Raw genomic sequence first — 20,842 nt, 5'->3', positions numbered from 1 at the left:
TAGTTTCTGCTTATGGATTTAAAAATTGTATTACCCTTCCGACAAGAATTAGTAATAACTCTGTAAGCTGCCTTGATCATATTTTAATTAGAAATTCTAAGAATATACGTTTTGATTGTAGTATTCTAAATCTGAATATAAGTGATCATTTTTGCTGTAACTGTTGAGTTATCTGCTCACACTAATATCCATAAAGAAGCCAATAATGATACTGTTCCGTATTATAGAATTGTTGATGAGGGAGTAAATGCGCAGACAGTTATGCACGGCTGATTGGGAAACAGTTTATTCTACTGATGATGTAAACGAATGTGTAAAGAATTTTTATGGCATTTATAACTCTTGTCTCGAAAAAATCATATAGATTGAAAAAGATAAACAGTAAAAATAGAAAGCGTAAACCGTGGGTAACTAACGCATTAGTTTCACTAATAAATAGGAAGAACACATTGTTTAAAATGTTTTTCTATGAATAGATTGGATCAAAACATTAAAGTAGAGTATACTAGTTTATCTAAGCTTGTAACAAAAAGAATCAGGGAGGCAAAAATACATTATTATTCTTCCATCATAGAGAGAAATAATGGTGATAGTAAAAAGTACTGGTCCGTTGTAAGGGACATAAATGAAAAAAAGAAAGCATGAAATGAAAAAAGTCAATGTTAACAATGTAATTTTACCTGTTCATGAAAATGAGATTCTTATTAGCAATTATTTTAACAATTATTTTTGTAAATATAGTGAATGAATTTAAGATATGAGTCTTTTGGGTGTGACATGTTTATTGAGAGTCATTTAGATAGTGTTGTTTACTTTGATAAGTTCACCATAGGTATTAACGATGTGCTTAGGATAAGTCTCCAGTATGAAAAATACAAAAGGTTCTGGTCTCGATGGTATAAATATTTTATCAATAAAGAATAATATTGATACATTAGCACCAGTCCTTACAGCCATTTATGATAAATCATTGAAACAGGGTGTCTTTTTTCCCACACGCTTCAAGGACGCAGTTGTGGTGCCTGTTTTTAAGTCGGGTGATGATATGCTCGTCTCCTCATATCGGCCAATCTCCCTTATAAACACTATTGCTAAAATATTTGAGGTATTTATTAAGGAGGAGCTTTTAAAATATTTTTTAAACCAAAGCATTTTTTCACCACAGCAATATGGGTTTTTGCCAAATCGGTGGTACTGATTTGGCAATTGAAGAACATATATGTGAAATAGCATCATTAGTTGATCGCAATAGGTGTACTTTAGCTGTATATTTGGATTTTAAGAAAGCGTTTGACTGTTGTAGATATTGATATATTATTAGACAAAATTAAGGGATATGGAATAGGTGGCCTTGCATATAAATTACTAGAATCCTTTTGCAAAAACAGAAGACAAACAGTCAAAATAAACAATACGTATAGTGAGTTATTGCACATTAGGTACAGTGTTGCTCAAGGTGGGGTGGCAGGTCCGTTAATGTTTTTGATCTATATCAATGATTATTGAGTATTCCATTGAATTCGTTCATATTTGCCCATGCAGACGATACTGCTATTGTGTGTTCAGCTGTGAACCGCTATGCCCTTAAAGCTAAAGTAAATAGAGATCTAGAGGTTATTTCAAATTGGTTAATATTAAACAGGCTTTTGATAAATAATTCAAAATCTAAATGTATTTTGTTCACTGGTTCTTTCATGCGATGTAGATTTTTCTTTGCGTTAGAATTTCAATTGGTCTGTCACAATCATCAATGCTTATGTGAATGTACATGTGAAAATATTGGTTTTGTTGACTCAGTTAAGTATTTAGGCGTTTCTATTGATAGTAAGTTAAAGTGGAATAAACATGTGGAATTACTTGGAATCAAAACTTAAAAAAATCAATTATGCTTTATATTATATAAGAAACTTTTTAAGGAAGAAGCATTTAAATTCCCTTTACAGATCTTGGTTCGAAAGTACAGCTCGTTATGGCATCATTCATTATGGGGGGACTTACCCTACAGTATTAAAATCAATTGTAATGATACAAAGGTTTGCAATAAGAACTATCCATTTTATTAAAAAATCAGAGAGTATGTCTTATTTATTTTCGCAGAATGATTATCTTACAATTGATCAGTTGTATTTGTTGACTGGTTTGTTGCATACATATAAGTTTTTTGGCAAATATAGCTTGAAACAATTTAACGCTCCTACGCGAACTTCGCAATTTATTACTATTTCAACGCCCAATTTCAGAAAAGAAATTTTGTAGAAGACAGTTTTGTTTTGTTGGAAAAGAAAATTTCAATAAGATTATTGTACACTTTGGTAACGACATTTTAAATGAGGGAAACCTCGTTTTAAAATGAAAGTTAAGAGCGCAATTCTCAAAAACGAAATTAATATATAGTAATGGTATTAGTCTGCATCTCAGAAGCATAGCTTATATATTTGGTGTATTGAAAAAATATCATAATTAGTAAATCGTTTTAAACTTTGTTCATATTTAAAAATATATTTATTGAATTGTTAATTATATATGGTTTATTGTTGATATTTCTGTTAGAATTTATTGTATATTGTTGTTGTTGATCTGTAGTTGTTTTCTGTATATTATTGTTGGTTTGTATTTGTTTATTTTATTGCAGATGATTTTGTTAGATGTAGCTTTAAAAAATGTATTTTTTGATTTTTAATAGTAGTTTATATATTTATTGTTATATTTTTTGTGAAAATTGGTAGTTAAATAATTTGGCACGGAATTTACTGTTCAGATACGTGTTCTGTTAAATATAGAAAATGCATGTTGTTACTTTAAGTTAAAAGTGTTGATATAATGACGAACTAATAATTGTTACAAGACTGGCTGACAACTAATAATGTATGTCGTAATTAATTTTGTTTCTTATGTTTAATAGTATTTTCCGTACGAGCTCTGTGAGCTCTTGGAATGTTTAAAAGTATTGTGAACTTTCTTGAAATAAAGCATTTGTCTACTGTCTACCTACTGAGCCTGTCAATATTCTGGTGAAATATAGGTATTTTCTTACTTACAGGAGGCCTTATGTTCTTTCTGGATTTGTCAAAATTTATTGTACCAACCGTTTGTTCCCAATCCTTAAAAAAATATTGTCTTTTGTTTCTTTTGTTGCAAGGTGTTTATTTTCTGATGGGAGAGAGATAAGAAGATAATTTTTATCAGCCAAGAATGAACAGAGTTTTTGGACTTCTTCAATATTTTGAATACAAAAATCATCGAATGTTTCTAATTTTTTGGCAGTGATCGAGAGCCCATTATGAACTTTGAAAGTATGAAAATTTGACTTTTGTCTAGAATTGATTTTATTTATGTTTTTGTGTTTTCTACAACAGTCATTAAAATCAACTATATTCTTAGTTTGAAATGAAATGAAATGAAAAATGACTTTATTAGAGGCGAAGTATAGTTTGTTGTCTTGAATTAATTTTACTTTTTGTCTTGTGGCTGGAACTCAGCTTTAAGTCAGTTAAAGGTTGCCTTGCTTGTAGGGAAACACTATAAAAATTTGGTTTATACTTTCTAAATTTATTTCTGTTAAGGGATGTTTTTCTGGTGCAATTGAATGGGTTTTGTCTGCTTTAATGTTTATATGATTTATGAGAGTTTTTAATTCTAGTTCTAGTTTGTCCTGCTTAGTTTTGTACAACATAATGATCAGTTTCTTTTCTAACCCTTCCCAGTGGATTGTTCTCAATTGTGCTGTCACAAAGTGGAGCAGTAACTGGCAGTAACATTTCTAATATACATCACTTCATGTGAAAACCATCCACATTTTTTTGTATATTAGAAATGTAACTGCCAGTAATTTCTATACAGTTTCAATGGTTCAGCCTGTTTTTATATATTATATTGTAGTTCATTTTATTGATAATTTTTCATATTTTTTATGAAATTATAATTTCATTATTTGATGCCAGAAATGTTCATGTCAGATTTCACAATAACCAATGGTAAGAATTTAAAATTGTCCAAAGTTATATAAATTAATAAAAATACAAAAGTTCCCAATTTTTATGATTTTATAAAAAATGGGTAAATGCATTTTAGTAGTTAAAATTATGTTCATTTTTGTTCCACCATCTATGGTTACAAAGATACATTAACATGCATTTTCTCAGTTATTTTCCATCTAATTATAACATATTATATATATATATATATATATATATATATATATATATATATATATATATATATATATATATATACTTTAAAATGATACAGGATATTAAAAATGTAATGTGTTTGTTAAGTGTAAAATTATTAATTTTAAATAATTAATATTATAATATTATGTAGTGAATATTAAGAAATTGTTTTTTAATGTTATGGTAAATAACATTACATTTTGTTAAGTGAATAAAATTATATTTTGATGTTAGCATAAATGCCTGTAACATGAGATAACAATGCTTCTATGCACAGCTGCATCATGTGCTGGGTGAGAGATTCTGTTGTGATTTAATTTCCTACATTATTTGCGCTGTTCATTTCAACAAATGCATTACATGCTATTACTATTTATGAATGCAATATAATGTTGTCTCAAAACATCAATCAAGATCAAATAAATATTTCCTATGAAAAACCCGTTATATACAAATAAATATAGTGTTCTTGCTGTAATACTATAATTTAAATTGAGAAATTTAATCAAATAATTTTTAAACTAAAATTTTTGACTGTGGTGTTTTTTACAGTTACTGTGGTCACTTTAATGGCACCCATTACCTAAAGCAAGAGGATATCTCCAGTATGCGAGTGGTGGCATTACCTCTGCTGTTTGGCTGCAGTAGTGCTGCACTTCAGGAGCTAGGGGGAAGAGTTCAACCCACTGGTGTAACAGACAAGTACCTCATGGCTGCGTGGTGAGTGGTCATTTCTTCGTCTTGGAAATTTTATTGACCCTAAAAATTGTGTATATTCTTGGAATGAAACAATGTATTAGATTGTATATTTCGATTAGTAAAAAAATACACATGTATTAATGATTTTATTTAGTTTTATGCAACTGTTTTAAAACACTTCCAACCTATGCAGTTAGTGATGTAAATCTTCAAATTTATAAGCGAGCTTTAAAACGAAAATGTATAAAATATTAAGCCACTACTTTGGATTAGGGCTAGTGCTCATGAACTATATCACAAAAGAAACAGATAATGAAAAGGAAAGACATGATAAATCTTGGTTAGATAGAATAAGGCTGAGATGCACTTTCTTTGTAACAGTGACTTGACCAAGTACCATTGCCAACTGAAACAATACTTAAGAGTTTAATTTAGATTCAGTGTTTTCTAGGTTTGGGTGTATAGGTTTATCAACAATATTATATGTCAAGAGTCTATTCTAGGAAGAGAGCCATGTATTGCTTGAAGAACAAAGTGAACGGTTAAAAAAGAAAGTTTTAGAAAAATTGTAGTTTATAAACAATATAAACAGTTTTAAAGGCATAGCTGTTCTAATCTAGTTAATTTTGATTTTAAGAAAATAAAAATTGAACAAATGTTATATTTTTTGTACTAATTTATTTAGTATAGTATTAACTCTTTAAAGTTTCTTATGTTTCCATTGTCTCCTGGTTGTTTTTAATTTTTAAAAATAGCAGCAATGTTTTGTCAACCTATTTGTGATAAAACACATTATCCTACAGTCAAAAACTGTATCAAAATTAGTGTGAAAATATCTTAATTTATTGAGTAAGTTTAATACAAGATCGTCAAGATCTGAATTGGCATTGAAAAAATAGTATTGAATATATAAATCATTTTAAGTAATTTTTCAGAATATGCTACAGTAGTGGTCAGAGTTCTGTTCTCTACTGGTCAAAAACTCCTCTAGGCTGTACAATGATTTTCCCAGCAACCAGGCAGTCAGTTTCTTCTTGACCAGGTTCTGGTTGGTACCTTGAGTGTTTCTGGCAGGTTGTTGAGGAATTTTCACTTCAGCATAAGTTGGTTTTCGATTAACTTTCATTAACCCTCTCCCGCTCGCAAGGCATGAATCGGCACGGCCACAATATAGCCACTGCAGCCTAAACGGCACAGATCGGCACGCACTGCTTTATCTACTAGAGCCGATAAGTGCTGCTCTCGAGTAGCAATAGTTTGTACTACTACGGGTTGTTTGCTATCAGGAGACCATTTACTTTACTTTTACAGTAGATTTATTCCATTATTTTGCTATTTATATTAGTTGTGCGGAAACAATGGCGGGTTGTAGTCGTACACTTCGTGACAGTGAAATCGATCTCGTTATTAGTAGTGATTGCGACGATTCAAGTGAGTGTAGTGATGTACCAGAGCTTTGTGAAGTGGTTGGTGGCATTGAGGATGTAGTTCGGAGTGATCACAGTGGCAGGGGCAGTGACGGCGAGCCAGACAATGACCTTCACCAAGTAGCTGCGCAACAAACAACCCAGCGCCCAGCTGTCCGTGTGCCCCCTCCCTGGTCTCGTACAATTAACTTCATTGAACCAATATATAGTAAAATAATTAATATATATAATTATAGTTAATTACAATGACAGAACGTATGTAAGTTGAGACGCCGCGTATTTTGACCGAGCACGACCGGCAGAGCGAATTAATTGAGGTTAGAAGCACCGTGAGCGCCTGGAAACAATTGGAGCGGGAGAGGGTTAAGAGGTGAGCTTCTCAGAAAAAATTGTGGTCGACTGCCAGCTCCAAACAGTTAACTATCAATAGGTCTCAATCAAGTTTACAATTCCTCATAAACCAGAGTCTTGTCTGCTATACTTCATCAAATAAGGCTTTATATAGATGAACAGGTTGAAAAATAGAAATAGGAGTAACAGTGGAGAGTGAACAAGAGTAACACAAGATAACAGGCTGCAAAGCCGCTATTAGCTGACAATTAGTGATTCAATGGTTGTACCGCAAGTGTGGTCAATATATAACTAGTAAAGTTTAAGCTTGATTTAACAAATGTACACTGCACAGTCAATTTCGTTTGAAATCATCTTTCAGGAGTGCTTCAAATATATTTCAGAGTTAAAAAAAAAGTAAGAGTGAGAAGGTTTTGGAATAGAAGTTTACTTTCAAAATCTAGAATGAAGTGCACTAAAATATAATTCCATGGTTTGAGTTTTTCTATTTTATTGAATAACCTTCAACCAACATTAAATTATATTTTTAAGACATAATAATTAAAATCGAGAATAATAATGTTTCTGTAATAATAGTAACTCTCCTGTTTTATTAGGCTCTGTATGATTCTGTAGAATTATTTAAATTACTCTTATTGCTACCCTTACTTATTAAATTTTTAGGAAATGAGATTGACTTATTAGTTCACTCTCATTTATCACAAAAGCACTTTCATCTATACCCTGACACAACACTGGACTGTTGGACACACCCTCACTTTGCTGTGGCGAGAAAGCTGTCATTGGTAAAGGAAGTGATGGAGGCATGTGTGTCATCATTATTGACGGTGTCCTTTTTTTCTTTCTTCAGCTAATAACCTATTAGTGGCTGTGCCCTCACAGCTTCATAAAATGTGCTGTAAGCAAGAGTTTGGGGCCAAAGCACAGTCGGTGAAAAACAGTTGACTTGAGAAGAAGACAGTGCCTCTAAGTTTACAGTCAGTGTCAGAATCACCATGGGAGAGACAGTTTGACTCAACTTCTGCAGACATCCCGCACTAAGCTTGTCCATTCCAAGTGGTTGTTGTTTAGTAGCTATGGCATTTTGCAGGTTTTTTGTAATTCTTCGTATGGCAGTCCTCTTCTCAACTTAAGGATGGAATCTTCTATGTAGTTTTCTGATTCTATTCCCCATTGGAGAACAGATGTGTTATCCGTGTGTTGCATTATGTAGATGTTTTCTTCAATATATTTCACTAATTCTTTTCTTGTTCTAAATATTTTTTGTGATTTTACATAAATATCAGTTTTTCCTTGACTAATGTTTTCCTGTTTATTTCCTTTCCTGACCAACCTTTGGGAACTTTTTCAAAGTTGTAATTTTGATAACCCATTAAGAGTGATGGACAAATAATATTTTGTTTTCCAATAAATTCCATTAATTTTTTACAGATTTACTTAAGCAAAAAAACAATGCCTTAAGGTCTGTTTCATTATCTGCACTATAACTTAAGAAGGAAAATGTCATTAGTATTATAGTTTTTGGAAAATATTGTATGTTCAAAATATTAATAAAATAATAATAGCTGATAGGTTAGTTTTTGGTTAATTATATTAAAATCTTTGAAATAGGATAAATTAGCTTAGAAATATAAAAACATGTTATTTAAAACTTCACCACTATTCCAATCTTTAGTTTGAACATAAAACTATAATACTCCTATAGATGATGAATAAAAAGTGTAATAAAAAATCCACTATACTAATACAGTGGAGTATACACTAATTCACCACATGCTCCACTAACTGTGTGAACACCACTACCACACTGAACAAAACAAACTGACTGAACTGAAATAACGTTTCTTTATTTCATTGATATCTGAAATACACTGGTTACAGATGAATGAAAGTGTCATAGTTGTGTCATAAGGAGTTGTTTTAGTTAAATTCTTTTTCTTGCTTTCAACAATTGGTTTAAAATATCTGTATGTAAATCTTGTTATCTATTAGTCTCATTCTTGATTATAGTTTGATGTGTATAACTTAATGAAACATATTTCTCACAGAAAAATATTTATTTGAAATGTAGGCTATACAACATAGTTTTACTCAACCAGAATGAACTTGATGTTGCAGTCCTTGTGTCATCGGAATGCAGTGGACAGTGACAAGTGATGATACGGACTGCATCACAGTGATGTTGCTGAACAGTTGGCTACCTGGTCCAATCTTGGACCTAAGCTCGTTTCGTAGTGCAGGAGACATGTTATCCTCTCGCAAGGAGCCTGAACTCCTGCGACTCCTGCGCGACGCTCGGGAGACAGCCAACAATTACAGCAACTCGGCTGCGCTCATAGCTCGTGGCATTCCTGTAAAAATGAGGGAATAGGGAAAAGAACCTTATCTTATCCTTCAGTAATTATTGTGAAGATGTACAAACATGTAATGTAAGTCTTACATATTATGAATTATAACTTGAATATTGTCTGTCATTGATGATTCTTCAACTATAAATAAAATGGGTTTTGAATTACTTAAGGCTGATATGGTCATCCTCACTATGTGTTCATTTAGGCTTATCATATAAGTATGGAATTTGTCATTCACTGAATAAAGAAAAATCCTTGAGAGAAGACAATTGCATTTTTGTTTTTATTATAGTTAAGGTTCTAAATATATATTATAATGTGTTGTAAGCCTTTATAGTTTTAACTTATTATTCAATTAGTTTAGTTTTTGCAAAAAATTATCTATGAGGTTTAACTTTTCTAGTTACATTATTGTACTAGTAAAAACATGTGGGTGTCTCGTAAATAAATAATTGATTGATTTGTGAATTCTAAAGGATCTGATGTAAAATAGTAATACTTGTATGCAAAAACAAATAAAATCTTATATGGATATTTTTTATATTGTTTGTTTTATACAATTATTTACTTTGTTATTACTGAATCTAGTCTGTGATTTAACTTCAGGTTGATTAAGTACAAAAGAAATGTGCTAACAATTTCAGTTTAAAGTTAGTTTCTTGGTAAGTTTTGCTGTATATTGTAAATATTTAAATAAATAAATTTTATACTGGTAATGTTTTGAATCCTGAGTTGGTCACTATATTTATTACAGTCGGTATAATACAAGATAGGAGTACAGCGCATTGTGTACAGGCTTCACTGAAGTTGGATACAAAATTTCAAGTCTAGAGCCATTTTAAGTCTTTATATGTTCTGCGTACAGACAGGTAGGCAATCATACAGAAAAGAAATGTTTACATCCTCTCGGCAGACGATCAATCAGCCAAATCCTATGGATAGACATGTACCATCACAGAACCCATTCTTGTCTAAGTAGAAATGAAGTTTCAACCAACATTTAATATCTTAAAAAGAAATCTTTCTCAGGATACATTGTAACATGATACATTCACATTTTTCTTCATCAAGTCGGGTTTCATAACAGGGCTTAAATAATAAAAGTCTCCACACCAACTCACTAAATGATGATGATGTTTTTTGTATTGGGGCAGTTAGGATACTACTTGTTGTTATGTTTTACGTGTAAATATTGTATGATTGTGCTCAGTTTGTTTACAAATTTATTCTGTGATTTTCTGTTGTCATGATGGTTATCCATAAGACCAGTGTAAGCATGTTCACTAAACATTTAGCCAAATTCCATGAAAAGATATGCACCATCATCAAACTCGATGTTGCCTATACAGAAATGAAGCTTGATGCAAAATTTTGTCTATAGGTCATATAGTTTTCAAGATATTGTGCAGACAGACAGAAATGGAATATTTCCAGTCCCTTGAGTGATAGGCTGCGCTAATGCTCAGCCGATAGAATATAGAATGAATCAGACTTAAAAATATTCTGAACTGCATATCAGAATTAAAAGTTTCCTCAAATTATTTTGTTTTATAACGATTTACTAACTGTCACAAATTGCTCTAATTTATTTTTAGAAATTAGATTTTTGTCTACTTCAGGCCAATGTTTTGTAAATTTAAAACTGATTTTTAAAGTCTGTGTAAAATTTATGACAAAATAAAAACCAATTTTACGATAATAAAATGTTAATCATTTCTTCTTTTTGTCATTCAAAGGAAACATTTTACTTTAGTTTGTTTGAAATGGTAACTGCTGTTAACAAACTTTTTTGTTTTGAGTTGTTGGCTTATAAGTATCAAATGTTTGTACCTTTCATTGTACCGTATTCTTATTTTACAATGATTGAAAAATGTAACTAAATATGGTGTTAGTAGCATTTTGTTAAATATATATAACATATCTAAAACATTATAACCAGTGTATATTAAAAACATAACATTAAATAGGTAATAACAACAAATAAATAAATAACAATTAATATATTACAATACAACAAATAAAAAATAACAAGATCAATTTAACGACAATAAACAAATAACAGAAGACTAACTATTAACAAAATCTTAATTATTAAAAAATTAAAGTACTAATATCACAGGTTAAGTAGTCATTTAAAGAATAAAATGTGTTATCAATAAGCCAATAACTTACAAAATTTTTAAATCTACTAATAGACACACGCCATGCCTTTTCTGGAAGTTTATCAAAAAGTTTAATCCTCATATAGATAAAAGGCTCTTTAGCTTCAAGGAGCTTTACATTTATTTTTATAATTCATAGTATATTTCTCATTGAATAATGTATTCTCTTTTTTAAATTTTAGATATATACAGAGTTTTTGTTCTTGTGTACACAATTTTACATTGTAGTTCATGAACTGTACCCTTACTGTTCTTAAGCTTATCATAAAACACAACTGCTATTTTCCTAATATTTTCCAATGCTTTAGTATACCATTTACTACTTAACCTATTAGTATTGTCACTATTGCCTAACTTAATATCTTTAAAAGGACATCACACATTAAAAATGTTTGTTAAAACAAAATTAAAATAATCAATTACTTGCATCTACATGAGTAAAACATAACTGTGACCAGTCTACATTAGTCAAATGTTCCCTAAAAATTTTAGTAGCATATGACATTATCGTTCTAATGATTTTGGTTGAAATACCTTTTATTATACCTGAGTTTGGAGCACCAGTTGTGTGGAAGTTTTCATAAATTGCTGTGATCTGATAAATGAGGTTCAATAACATTACAATTCCCAGTACCTTTTTTATATTAGCAACTGTATGTACAGGTACATGCTCACTTTAACGTAGTTTTAGCAATGACTAATCTCAACATGAAATTACTGATGGTAGATATAGGAAGAGAAAGGGAAGTGGGTAGGACACAACCGGGAGATAGAAGAAAGCTACATGTGACAAGTAGTGTTTCAACAATTTGCAGGCATCCAAATCAGCTATTCTGTCCCTAATCTGCCTCGGGTCCACATGGCAGATCAAGTCCACATGTCTGACAATCACGAGATCTGTTTAATTATTTATAAAGAAAATCTAACACGTAATACTTTTTGGAATAAAACTTTAAATGTAATACTTCCTTATGACTTTTTACTTTCAGTGAAAAGGAGCCTAATGCCTTCATTATGTTTATGAATTATAAAACCGGTATCAATTATAACCACAGACCACAACAAGAGAAAATGGGGTTTTTTATTTTAATATGTAACCTATTTTAGAATAGCTTAAATAATCTAATTTCCTGTCAAAAAAGTTAGCTACTATTTTTATACGGCTTCCTAATTTCATCTTTCTAGATAGTCACCATTTAAGGTGCTTACAATATAATAAATTGATTATACTACAACTTCATATTTAACATGAAGGTTTTATACATATTTAACATGGCTGCACCCTTAAAAGAAATCTTTAACGCATACATTGGATGTGGTACTTTTCCTGATGTCCTCAAAGTCAGTTATATTGTCCCTATTCATAAGTCTGGATCAATGAGTGACGTCGAAAATTATAGGCCCATTGTAATCCAATCAGTACTTGTCAAAATGTTTGAACAGCTTGCTTTTTCTAAAAATATCCTTTCCTGCGGAGAATCATCACGCCAAGTCAACATGGTTTATGCCCAATAAATCTACTGTAACAAATCTGGTACTCTTTCAGAATGAGATAATATCTTATTTAAAACTGTATCTCAGACCGATGCTGTTTATCTTGATTTTTCGAAGGTAAACAACCACAAAAATAAATTACTTATGTTTATGGTGAAAGCAGACTAGATTATTAAATATTGGTTATTATTTTCAAATGTGGCAACTAACTAAAATTCATTTATGCTTTCCAAACATTTCGTCTAACCAAGTTTAACTTATGCAGGCACTGAATACAATAGTGTAAAATATAATAGTTAAAGAGTAGTCAGTTAAGCCTATCTGAGCATAACACAAGCACAAATAACAGTGTGTACTCCGATACCGATGTACTACATAACAGACCACAAGTTAGCAGCTGCAGCAACATCCGATCAGCCACAACTGAAATCTGATCCAGAAATGACTCAGTAGTAAGACAATAAACATAAATAAGTAAATGTTGGTTGCCCCATATGAAAGTCACTGCACGTACACCCAGTAGTTAGAGTTTACTGTTTAAATGGACCTCTCTACATAGTTTGATGAAATTTGAATTCTGCGGTTTATAGTGACGGAGTTTAATCATAAAGTTTTTTACTTTATAAGAAGGTTTTAATTTTATTTTGTTTGTCTTTAAACTTGCTTATGTCCATAATAATGTCAATAATATTCCAAACATTTTAAATTTATCCAGGCATTTATTAACATATTTTTATTTGCCAAATATAGCCAAAATCACCCAATTTTGTTCTCTATTGAAGCTTTCACATATGGTAGAACGTCTTTGTGAAATACTTGTTAACCCTTGATTAAACCTGTTGATTAGACTGAGCAATATAATATTCGAAGATGAATAAAAATAATTAACATTATAGTACATTTCTAATTAAATTGTGCTCATTTTTGTCACCACAAACCTATTTTTAGTAATGATCTCTATTAGTGCTAGCGTGACAGATTATTATGACACAACTCAATGTGTTTTAAATAATAGGGACACAGATAAGGAATTGGACCCTTTAAGTGGTAGTGTAGTATGAGTTATAATAAGAACTATGGTTAAAGATATAACTGGTAGAATGATCAGGTTTTAATTTATCATAATAAGCATTGGGTCACTTTTTTATATTATTTTCTTTGCAAAATTCTTTAAATAGTTAATTTTAGGTGCAATTAATCTCAATCCTGTCTGTAACACTGCAAATTTTAATTAACATTCTTCTAAAATAATGCTTTATAGTAAAATGAACAGTACAAAAAATATATATAAACATTCAAAACCACTTATATGAAGGTATACATTGAAATATGATACGAAGTTCATGATTGTTTGAAACGTGTGCTACAATAGTGGAAGATCAGATAGGAATTGAGCTAGGCGCCCGACACGAGCTGTTGGCGCGCGAGGTCACGAAGCAGAAGTAGGGACACGAGGTTGACCTTGAGATCAGCGAACGAGCGAAGCGTCCAAGAGAGCGGTTTGGTTTTGTGTGAAAGTGGTGGAAGGCAACCACACAGGTGAGGTGAGCCGTCCGGTGGCGCTACCAGGTGTGGTGGCAGGTTCTCGAACTATAAGACAAAGCCACACTTCACGCGTCGCGGCCGCGAGCAACGATTCATTGCCGTATCTTGTGCCACTTATCGGTTTAATAGTTTCGTCACAAAAAGGGAGACGAGGCCGTGTAAAATCGTCTTATCTCACAGTGTTCTGCTAGAGATTCCCGCGCCGGAAGTGAGTGGGTGTCACTTGTGATCTCTACTCCGGGCCAATGAGTTGGAATTTGTGTGGGCGGAAGTTCGGGAGAAGAAAACAATAAGTGGGAATTATTTTTGCTCAGTACGGAACTTTCTTGGTGTCAGTGTGAGTTAAAATTTGCTTTAAGTTAATGGAACTACTGTGCTGGTGAGTGTGAAATAAATCTGCACTCTTGTGAAAGGATCGATTGTTAGATAACGAACATCAAGTTGCCATTATACGTTTGCCATTAATTTTATATTAATTTGTAAAATTTTTATGATTTGTTTTGTGACTTGTTGGTATGATCTAGAGCTAACGCGAATTCATATTGATGAGATTTTTCTAATTTGTGCAAACTATTTACAGTCTTAAAATAATGAGATGAATGTAGTAGTATTAATCTTATCACTCTTCTTTTATCTCACAGTGAACGAGTCACTAATATGTTTTGATAATTAATCCACACTGTGACTATTCTTCTTTATGATTCATTCATAAACTTCCAGTAACGTACGGTGGTCTGTTTGAAACTGAATTAGTGACTAATACCTGTAGTATGACGTTTGTTTACAACTGAGAAAGGGGCGTTGCCTCACGGATAGTGTGAGTAGTGAAGTGAAACCGTGCAAAATGGCGCCCTCCGTGACAGCTAGCAGGACAATCTCAAGGACGTTCCATGTTGTTGTGTGTTCACTGCAATGTTTGTGTGTACTTAGTCAGTACTCCGGGGGTCGTCCGATACAGCCCGGCGGCAGGGAAACGTTTACCCTGCCACCTCCTGGAGACCCCAACTACAAGACGTTTGTGTACAACAGCAGACGCTACGGCCAGGCGCTCCCACCAAGGCCGTTCATCCCGTCGTACAATGACCCCAATCTTCCCAACCCTAACAGTTACGACCCCAACATAAACAGAGGACTTCCACCTGGCGAAGACCCTAACAGATATATATTCAATGATGTAAGTGTACATTTAATTTTTTAACGATTTCTGTAAATTAAAAATAATTATTATTTATCACTAAAATGAATTATTCACATAATTATGTGCAGTAAATATATTATGCTAAGAATTGAATAAATTTACGGACTCAAACCTTACACGCACGTGAAATAAAATAAAATATCCTACGAACAGTATATATCATTATTTTGATGATTACATAAATAAAATGTTCATCACATCAAGCGTTTTGGCGTGTCTTTGTCAAGTATATAAAAAAATAAATCTAGTAGTTGTATATGTAAAATCAACCGGAAAATTTGTTTTGATGATTGTGTGTCATTTTTGAGATATGGTAGTTAATGACTATACAAATAACATATATGTGCCTAGAATTGTGTTTTTGTAACCTAAACGCAGAGGGAACGATCGAATATTCATAAGTTCAACTCTTCAGGTGTTCTAATAATAACTCGTAATTATTGATTCCTTGTTTCGGTGTTGAAATTAACTCCAAGTATATAATTTAAAAATTGAAGTGTTAGAAAGTATTCTTGTTTCTATTACTTGGAAATTCTAAAAGAATTATATTAGGAAACGGTTTAAACGATATAATAAACTTTCTACTGATTATAGAACTAAATTAAATTAAAAATGACGGCCACAGTGTTGCGTTCAGAGAGGAATGATCGATTAATTTTATCTGTTGCGTGTCCCTCGCTAGCAATTAAGTTCGCTGTAATTATGTCAGCGTGCTATTAACATGCATACCATAATATTCTGTCCAAATGAACAGCAGAGGGATCGCTCAAATATGGTTCAAAGGTTAAAACGTAGGCAATATACATAATATTATTATAGTGATATGGTGAAAATAAATCAGAGTGATCCTCAAGGCTTGGTTTTAAGAGCAATATTGTTCCAAATTTATATAAATGATATCTGTATGGACAATTTTCTTGGGAAAAGACAGGACTAGCGACACAGCTTCGTTTTATATTTATACAGAAAATCGATATATGTAAAGACACTGAATATAAAATTAATTATGATTTGGTGGCACTACAGTGATAGTTTACCTACTGCTTATAAACACCGAAACTGTACTAAATATCGTAACTTAGAAAAGTTTTATTCAGTTACTTAACTGTCATTTAAGGATATAAATGATTTATTTTTTATGAATAATTTTCTTAGAGTATTCTACTTTTTAAGAGATTTGTTCAGCGAGATTGTACCGAGTAGGCTATACTATATTTGTCTCTTGTGCATTGCAGAATGGAGTATGAAATTGTGTATTCGGAATTTACTTAATAATGAAAGGAATCACATTTTGATGTATGAGCAGTAAAAGAATTTATTAAATATAGTTTAAAAAAGAGAACCTCCATAGTCTATTTATTATTTGTTTTTTTTAAGATATACTTTATTCATTACATTTTTTCTGTACATAAAATTAATGTTCTACAATAGGAAAGGAAACATTTTTTTAACAACTATCTTTATGTATCTATATGCATGCCTCGTGTTTTTTTAAATCTAAACCGTATTTTACTGTAGAATTATATTCTGAGCCCATTTTAAATGTTTAATATAACACGACGGAACCTCATATCAAACTTTGCTTAGATAGTCTATACCTTAAATTAGTAGCTTAGCTCACTTATTAAGTCACTTTTTATTATTGAAATACTTAATAGTTTTAATTTGTAAATTTCAGACTTTGTAATGATATAGTCCTGCTAAAAAAAATATTTTTTATATGAACGATCGTATATTCTGTGTTATTTTTATTTTCTTATTTTTATATTCGTAGATTGTTCCACTTTTTAAAGCAGATATTACTTTGAAATTAACAGGGGACCGTAAAATATCAACTCTAATAAGCCAAACAACTAAATAATACAACAATCAAATGACTACATACTCTATTATAAGCTAGGGTGCATGTTATTGAAATAATAATTCAAAATCTCATGGAGGGCTAGTTTAGTCTTCCACCCACATCAGAATCAATGGGCTCAACGTGTGGGTTAACCCAACCACTAGCGTCTGATGAGACAATTCGACTACTTCGTCCGTCGCCTGCATGCGGTATTGCTTTGCACAATAATATTAAACTTAAGTATGAACCTTAATTATTTGTGTAATTATGTGCAGTAATTTTAATTAATTAAAAATGACGGATTTGGCAGAATTGGTCAATGGGCGTCAATTACCGCATGGGAAGGTTTGTAGCGTCGAGAATGACTCATGACTCATCTACCAGGAAACCGATGTCACTCATAATCTCTTTCTAAATTATTTCCAACTGATGATTTGCTCTGTTACTCCCTGGTTGGGTTCAATTTCATTTCAGAAACCGGAATAGAAATTAATAAATAATTGTATTTAAACAGTTTTTAATCTATGTACGTGAAGAAAATCTTTTTCACCTATACAGTACTTCGCTGCTCAAGGCGTCAGCTGGAGAACATTGAATAATTAATTGTTGTCCTTCGTTATAAATCTCACGATTCATATTTCGTAAACCTAAATTTAAATGTAATTCTGCAACTGCCTGTAAGCTACAAACCGAATGTTTTGCTAATAATATAGTTAACTATGCTGCTTTTTTTATCAGTTTACCCTTTTACGTGCGCAATGAACGGTAGTCAGGCAACAGCTGAGTTTCCAGATAATCAACAGGACAATAATTTTGCGCAAAGCAGGAAAGTGGAATGTTCACATTCCATGAACGAGTAATCCAATTTTAGGTTTTAAAGTTTCTGATTAAGATAAGCGCGTTCATATCTATAATAATTTCATGATCTAGACTACCTTGATTAATCGAACAACTAAGACCTTCTTCTACTGAAATAGTTTACTCTTGAGCAAAGCTGATAGAGTACAACCTAAAACTCCGCATGTAACGTTCATATTTCCATTTTTAGTATGTACATAAAATGATAATTCAGCTTCTACAATATTGATCTTTCTTCGAGTACCCAGGGACGTAGTATAGGTAATTATTATTGAAACTTTAAATATTTTCCTTACATAGGTCTGTATGAGCAGTTATCCTTTTAACGAATGTTAGCTAAGAGTATTTGAATATTTATGTTGAGTTACTATAGTCTTACAGTTAAACAGTTAGTATTAAGGTATAATCGTATTTTTCACAACTAATTAGCATTGAGCCATTAAAATCTTAAGTTTCTGTAGTGAGATATTATGGTTATGAGACGAAGTCATGTTTATGCCGGGGCTTTAAGCTATATAAAAACCCATATAAAACATTTAATTCGTAACAGTTTACAGTATAAGAGAAGTTATTTTATGTAGCACTTAAATCTGTTAACCGAAACAGTGGTTATAAATATACTATAGAAAAGTATTAAAGGAGTTATATTTAATAGGTAATAATATATAATTCTAGAATTTAAATTTAATTCTTTATAATGGTGTCATTTGTAGAAGATTCAAATGGATTAACTCTATAACCTGATTTATCATAATAGTGCGATTTATCATATACAACTCGCCGCCCAGAACTAGCTTTAAAATACGCAACTTATGTCCCTCAACTCTTTTTATATAACGTATATTCTCTTTTAAAGTCAAAGTCATGGTTTAGACTTGGTATCAAGTATTTGTCTGTACTATAGATTAAAATATAGGCACTCCTTTAAGTTTTTATTTATGACCATTGGCGTATCTGGAGGGGGGATATGTGGGTTGTAATTTTTTTGGAACGGTCCCTCTGCGACCCGAGGTCGACAAAACCAATACGGCCACTATCCCTTCCACACTTCCCACGTTTTGGGGATATAGACAGGGTATAACGGCTATAAACACCTACCGGTTATCTCTTTGAACGGCTAATTTGTAATAGGTCCAGTCTTAATATACGTAGTTCTCATCGCTTTCTTTGTTGACGCTAGTCATGTACGAGTACTAGTGACTTGTGTTAATAATGAATACCGATAGTAGTAGTAGTGTAGTACAAAAATAAAAGTACAAAACCTTTAGTTTGCTAATTTTATTATTTTAAAATTTCTATTTATTAAAGATTACTACATTTCTCTCGCTCACACTGTTACACTTCTCCGGTATCGATTCAACCAAAATTGTGTAATACACAGTTAGATGCTTATCAAAACATGTTTTATAGTTGACCTACACATAAAAAAATAAAATAATGAACTTTCAACCCTTTTTCGTTGAACTTTTGATATATCAGATGTTATGTATTTATTACCCGATGTAACTTATTTATAACGTATTTTATACACATTTTCACAAAAACTGTAAGTCTTTACACCAAAGTAAAGAAAAATCGTGGTCTTTTAAATAATGCCTTACTTGAAGTTCTTTTTCGTATATATAGAAGTATGTTATTTTACACACTACAACATACTTTGTTTACACCAATCCCGCAAATAAAATATAGATAAATAATAATAAAAAATATTATTAGAAAGCAGATGTTAAGCTCATATTAAAATAAAATCGAGAACTTCCTGCAAACAGTAAAATGCCTTTGTAACCAGATGATATCCAACATTTTGAAGAGTTAAATCATTATTTAGGACCAAAGTAAAAAATTAAATTTGTATAATTGTGTAACTTAAATTTCTCTATTTTTAGTAACTTTTAATTTATATTGCTGAAGCTATGTTCTGGAATTGTAAACTAATTGTTGTTATTCCAAACAAAAGCAATGCAATGCTAAATTGATAAAGAGGGGAGTGCTAAAATGCTATCTGACGGAAAATATTCTCTGAAAGTTTCGCGGTCCGGAACTCCAGACGATCAGCAACTCTACGCGGAAAAGGTTATATTAAAATTCTGAAGAAAACAAAATTTCCAGAAAACTATGTCATATCTCAGTATAAAATCAAATATTCCACCTCAAGCCACCCTGAGCCTCGTGATCGACAACATCAAAAGCATTAATTAAATCTAAAAAGAGAGTAAAATTGTGCTCATTAGACTGAACGGAAGTCACTGTTTTTAGAAAAAAATAAAGAATCGATGGAATTGTGGTAAGATTATGATTGCATACAGATTGAGATGAACATATTATATTATTGGTTTCAAGAAAATAGTACAGTAGAGTAATGAACTTAAGTAATGTACTGTAGTACAATCATTCCGAGTAGACGCGATGTTATGGAAAAATGTACCTTTATTTCAAATATCAAATAAAAATGTAATAATCGATATTGACATCATTCTATCAAGGTTAAAAATTAAATATGTTAGAATTAGGATAGCTTTACTAATATTCAAATCAATTGGGAAAATACCCCGTTTGATCATTTGAACAACACAGTCAAGTAAGGGCATAGCTCAAACACATTGTGTGACTAGTGAGGAAGACAAAAAGAGTCGAATGCATCCAGAGATTAAAATAACGGAATTAAACTTGAATTAGATATATTAGTAATGGGGAAGTTTAAAGATTTAGATTGAATAGTGTTAAGACTGGCCTGTTTACTAG

General features: G+C 31.6%; 2 protein-coding genes across 4 annotated transcripts in view; both read left to right on the top strand.

The window, feature by feature from the left end:
- Positions 1–9,725, top strand: part of LOC124362398 (separin) — a 51,526-nt gene extending 41,801 nt beyond the window's left edge. For all 3 annotated transcript variants that reach the window (XM_046816846.1, XM_046816847.1, XM_046816848.1), the window contains 2 exons: positions 4,725–4,892; positions 8,768–9,725. In XM_046816846.1, the coding sequence (XP_046672802.1) occupies positions 4,725–4,892; positions 8,768–9,020 (421 nt within the window). In that variant the 3' untranslated portion in view covers positions 9,021–9,725. The remainder of the gene's footprint in view (positions 1–4,724; positions 4,893–8,767) is intronic.
- Positions 9,726–14,226: 4,501 nt separating this feature from the next.
- Positions 14,227–20,842, top strand: part of LOC124362397 (neuroligin-2) — a 59,649-nt gene continuing 53,033 nt past the window's right edge. The window contains exon 1 of the mRNA XM_046816844.1: positions 14,227–15,375. Coding sequence (XP_046672800.1) covers positions 15,046–15,375 — 330 coding nt within the window. The 5' untranslated portion in view covers positions 14,227–15,045. The remainder of the gene's footprint in view (positions 15,376–20,842) is intronic.

This window comes from Homalodisca vitripennis, chromosome 5, assembly GCF_021130785.1.
Source record: "Homalodisca vitripennis isolate AUS2020 chromosome 5, UT_GWSS_2.1, whole genome shotgun sequence".
Taxonomy (NCBI): domain Eukaryota; kingdom Metazoa; phylum Arthropoda; class Insecta; order Hemiptera; family Cicadellidae; genus Homalodisca; species Homalodisca vitripennis.
The sequence above is the reverse complement of the archived record's forward strand: the minus strand, read 5'-3'. Positions and strand labels throughout refer to the sequence as shown.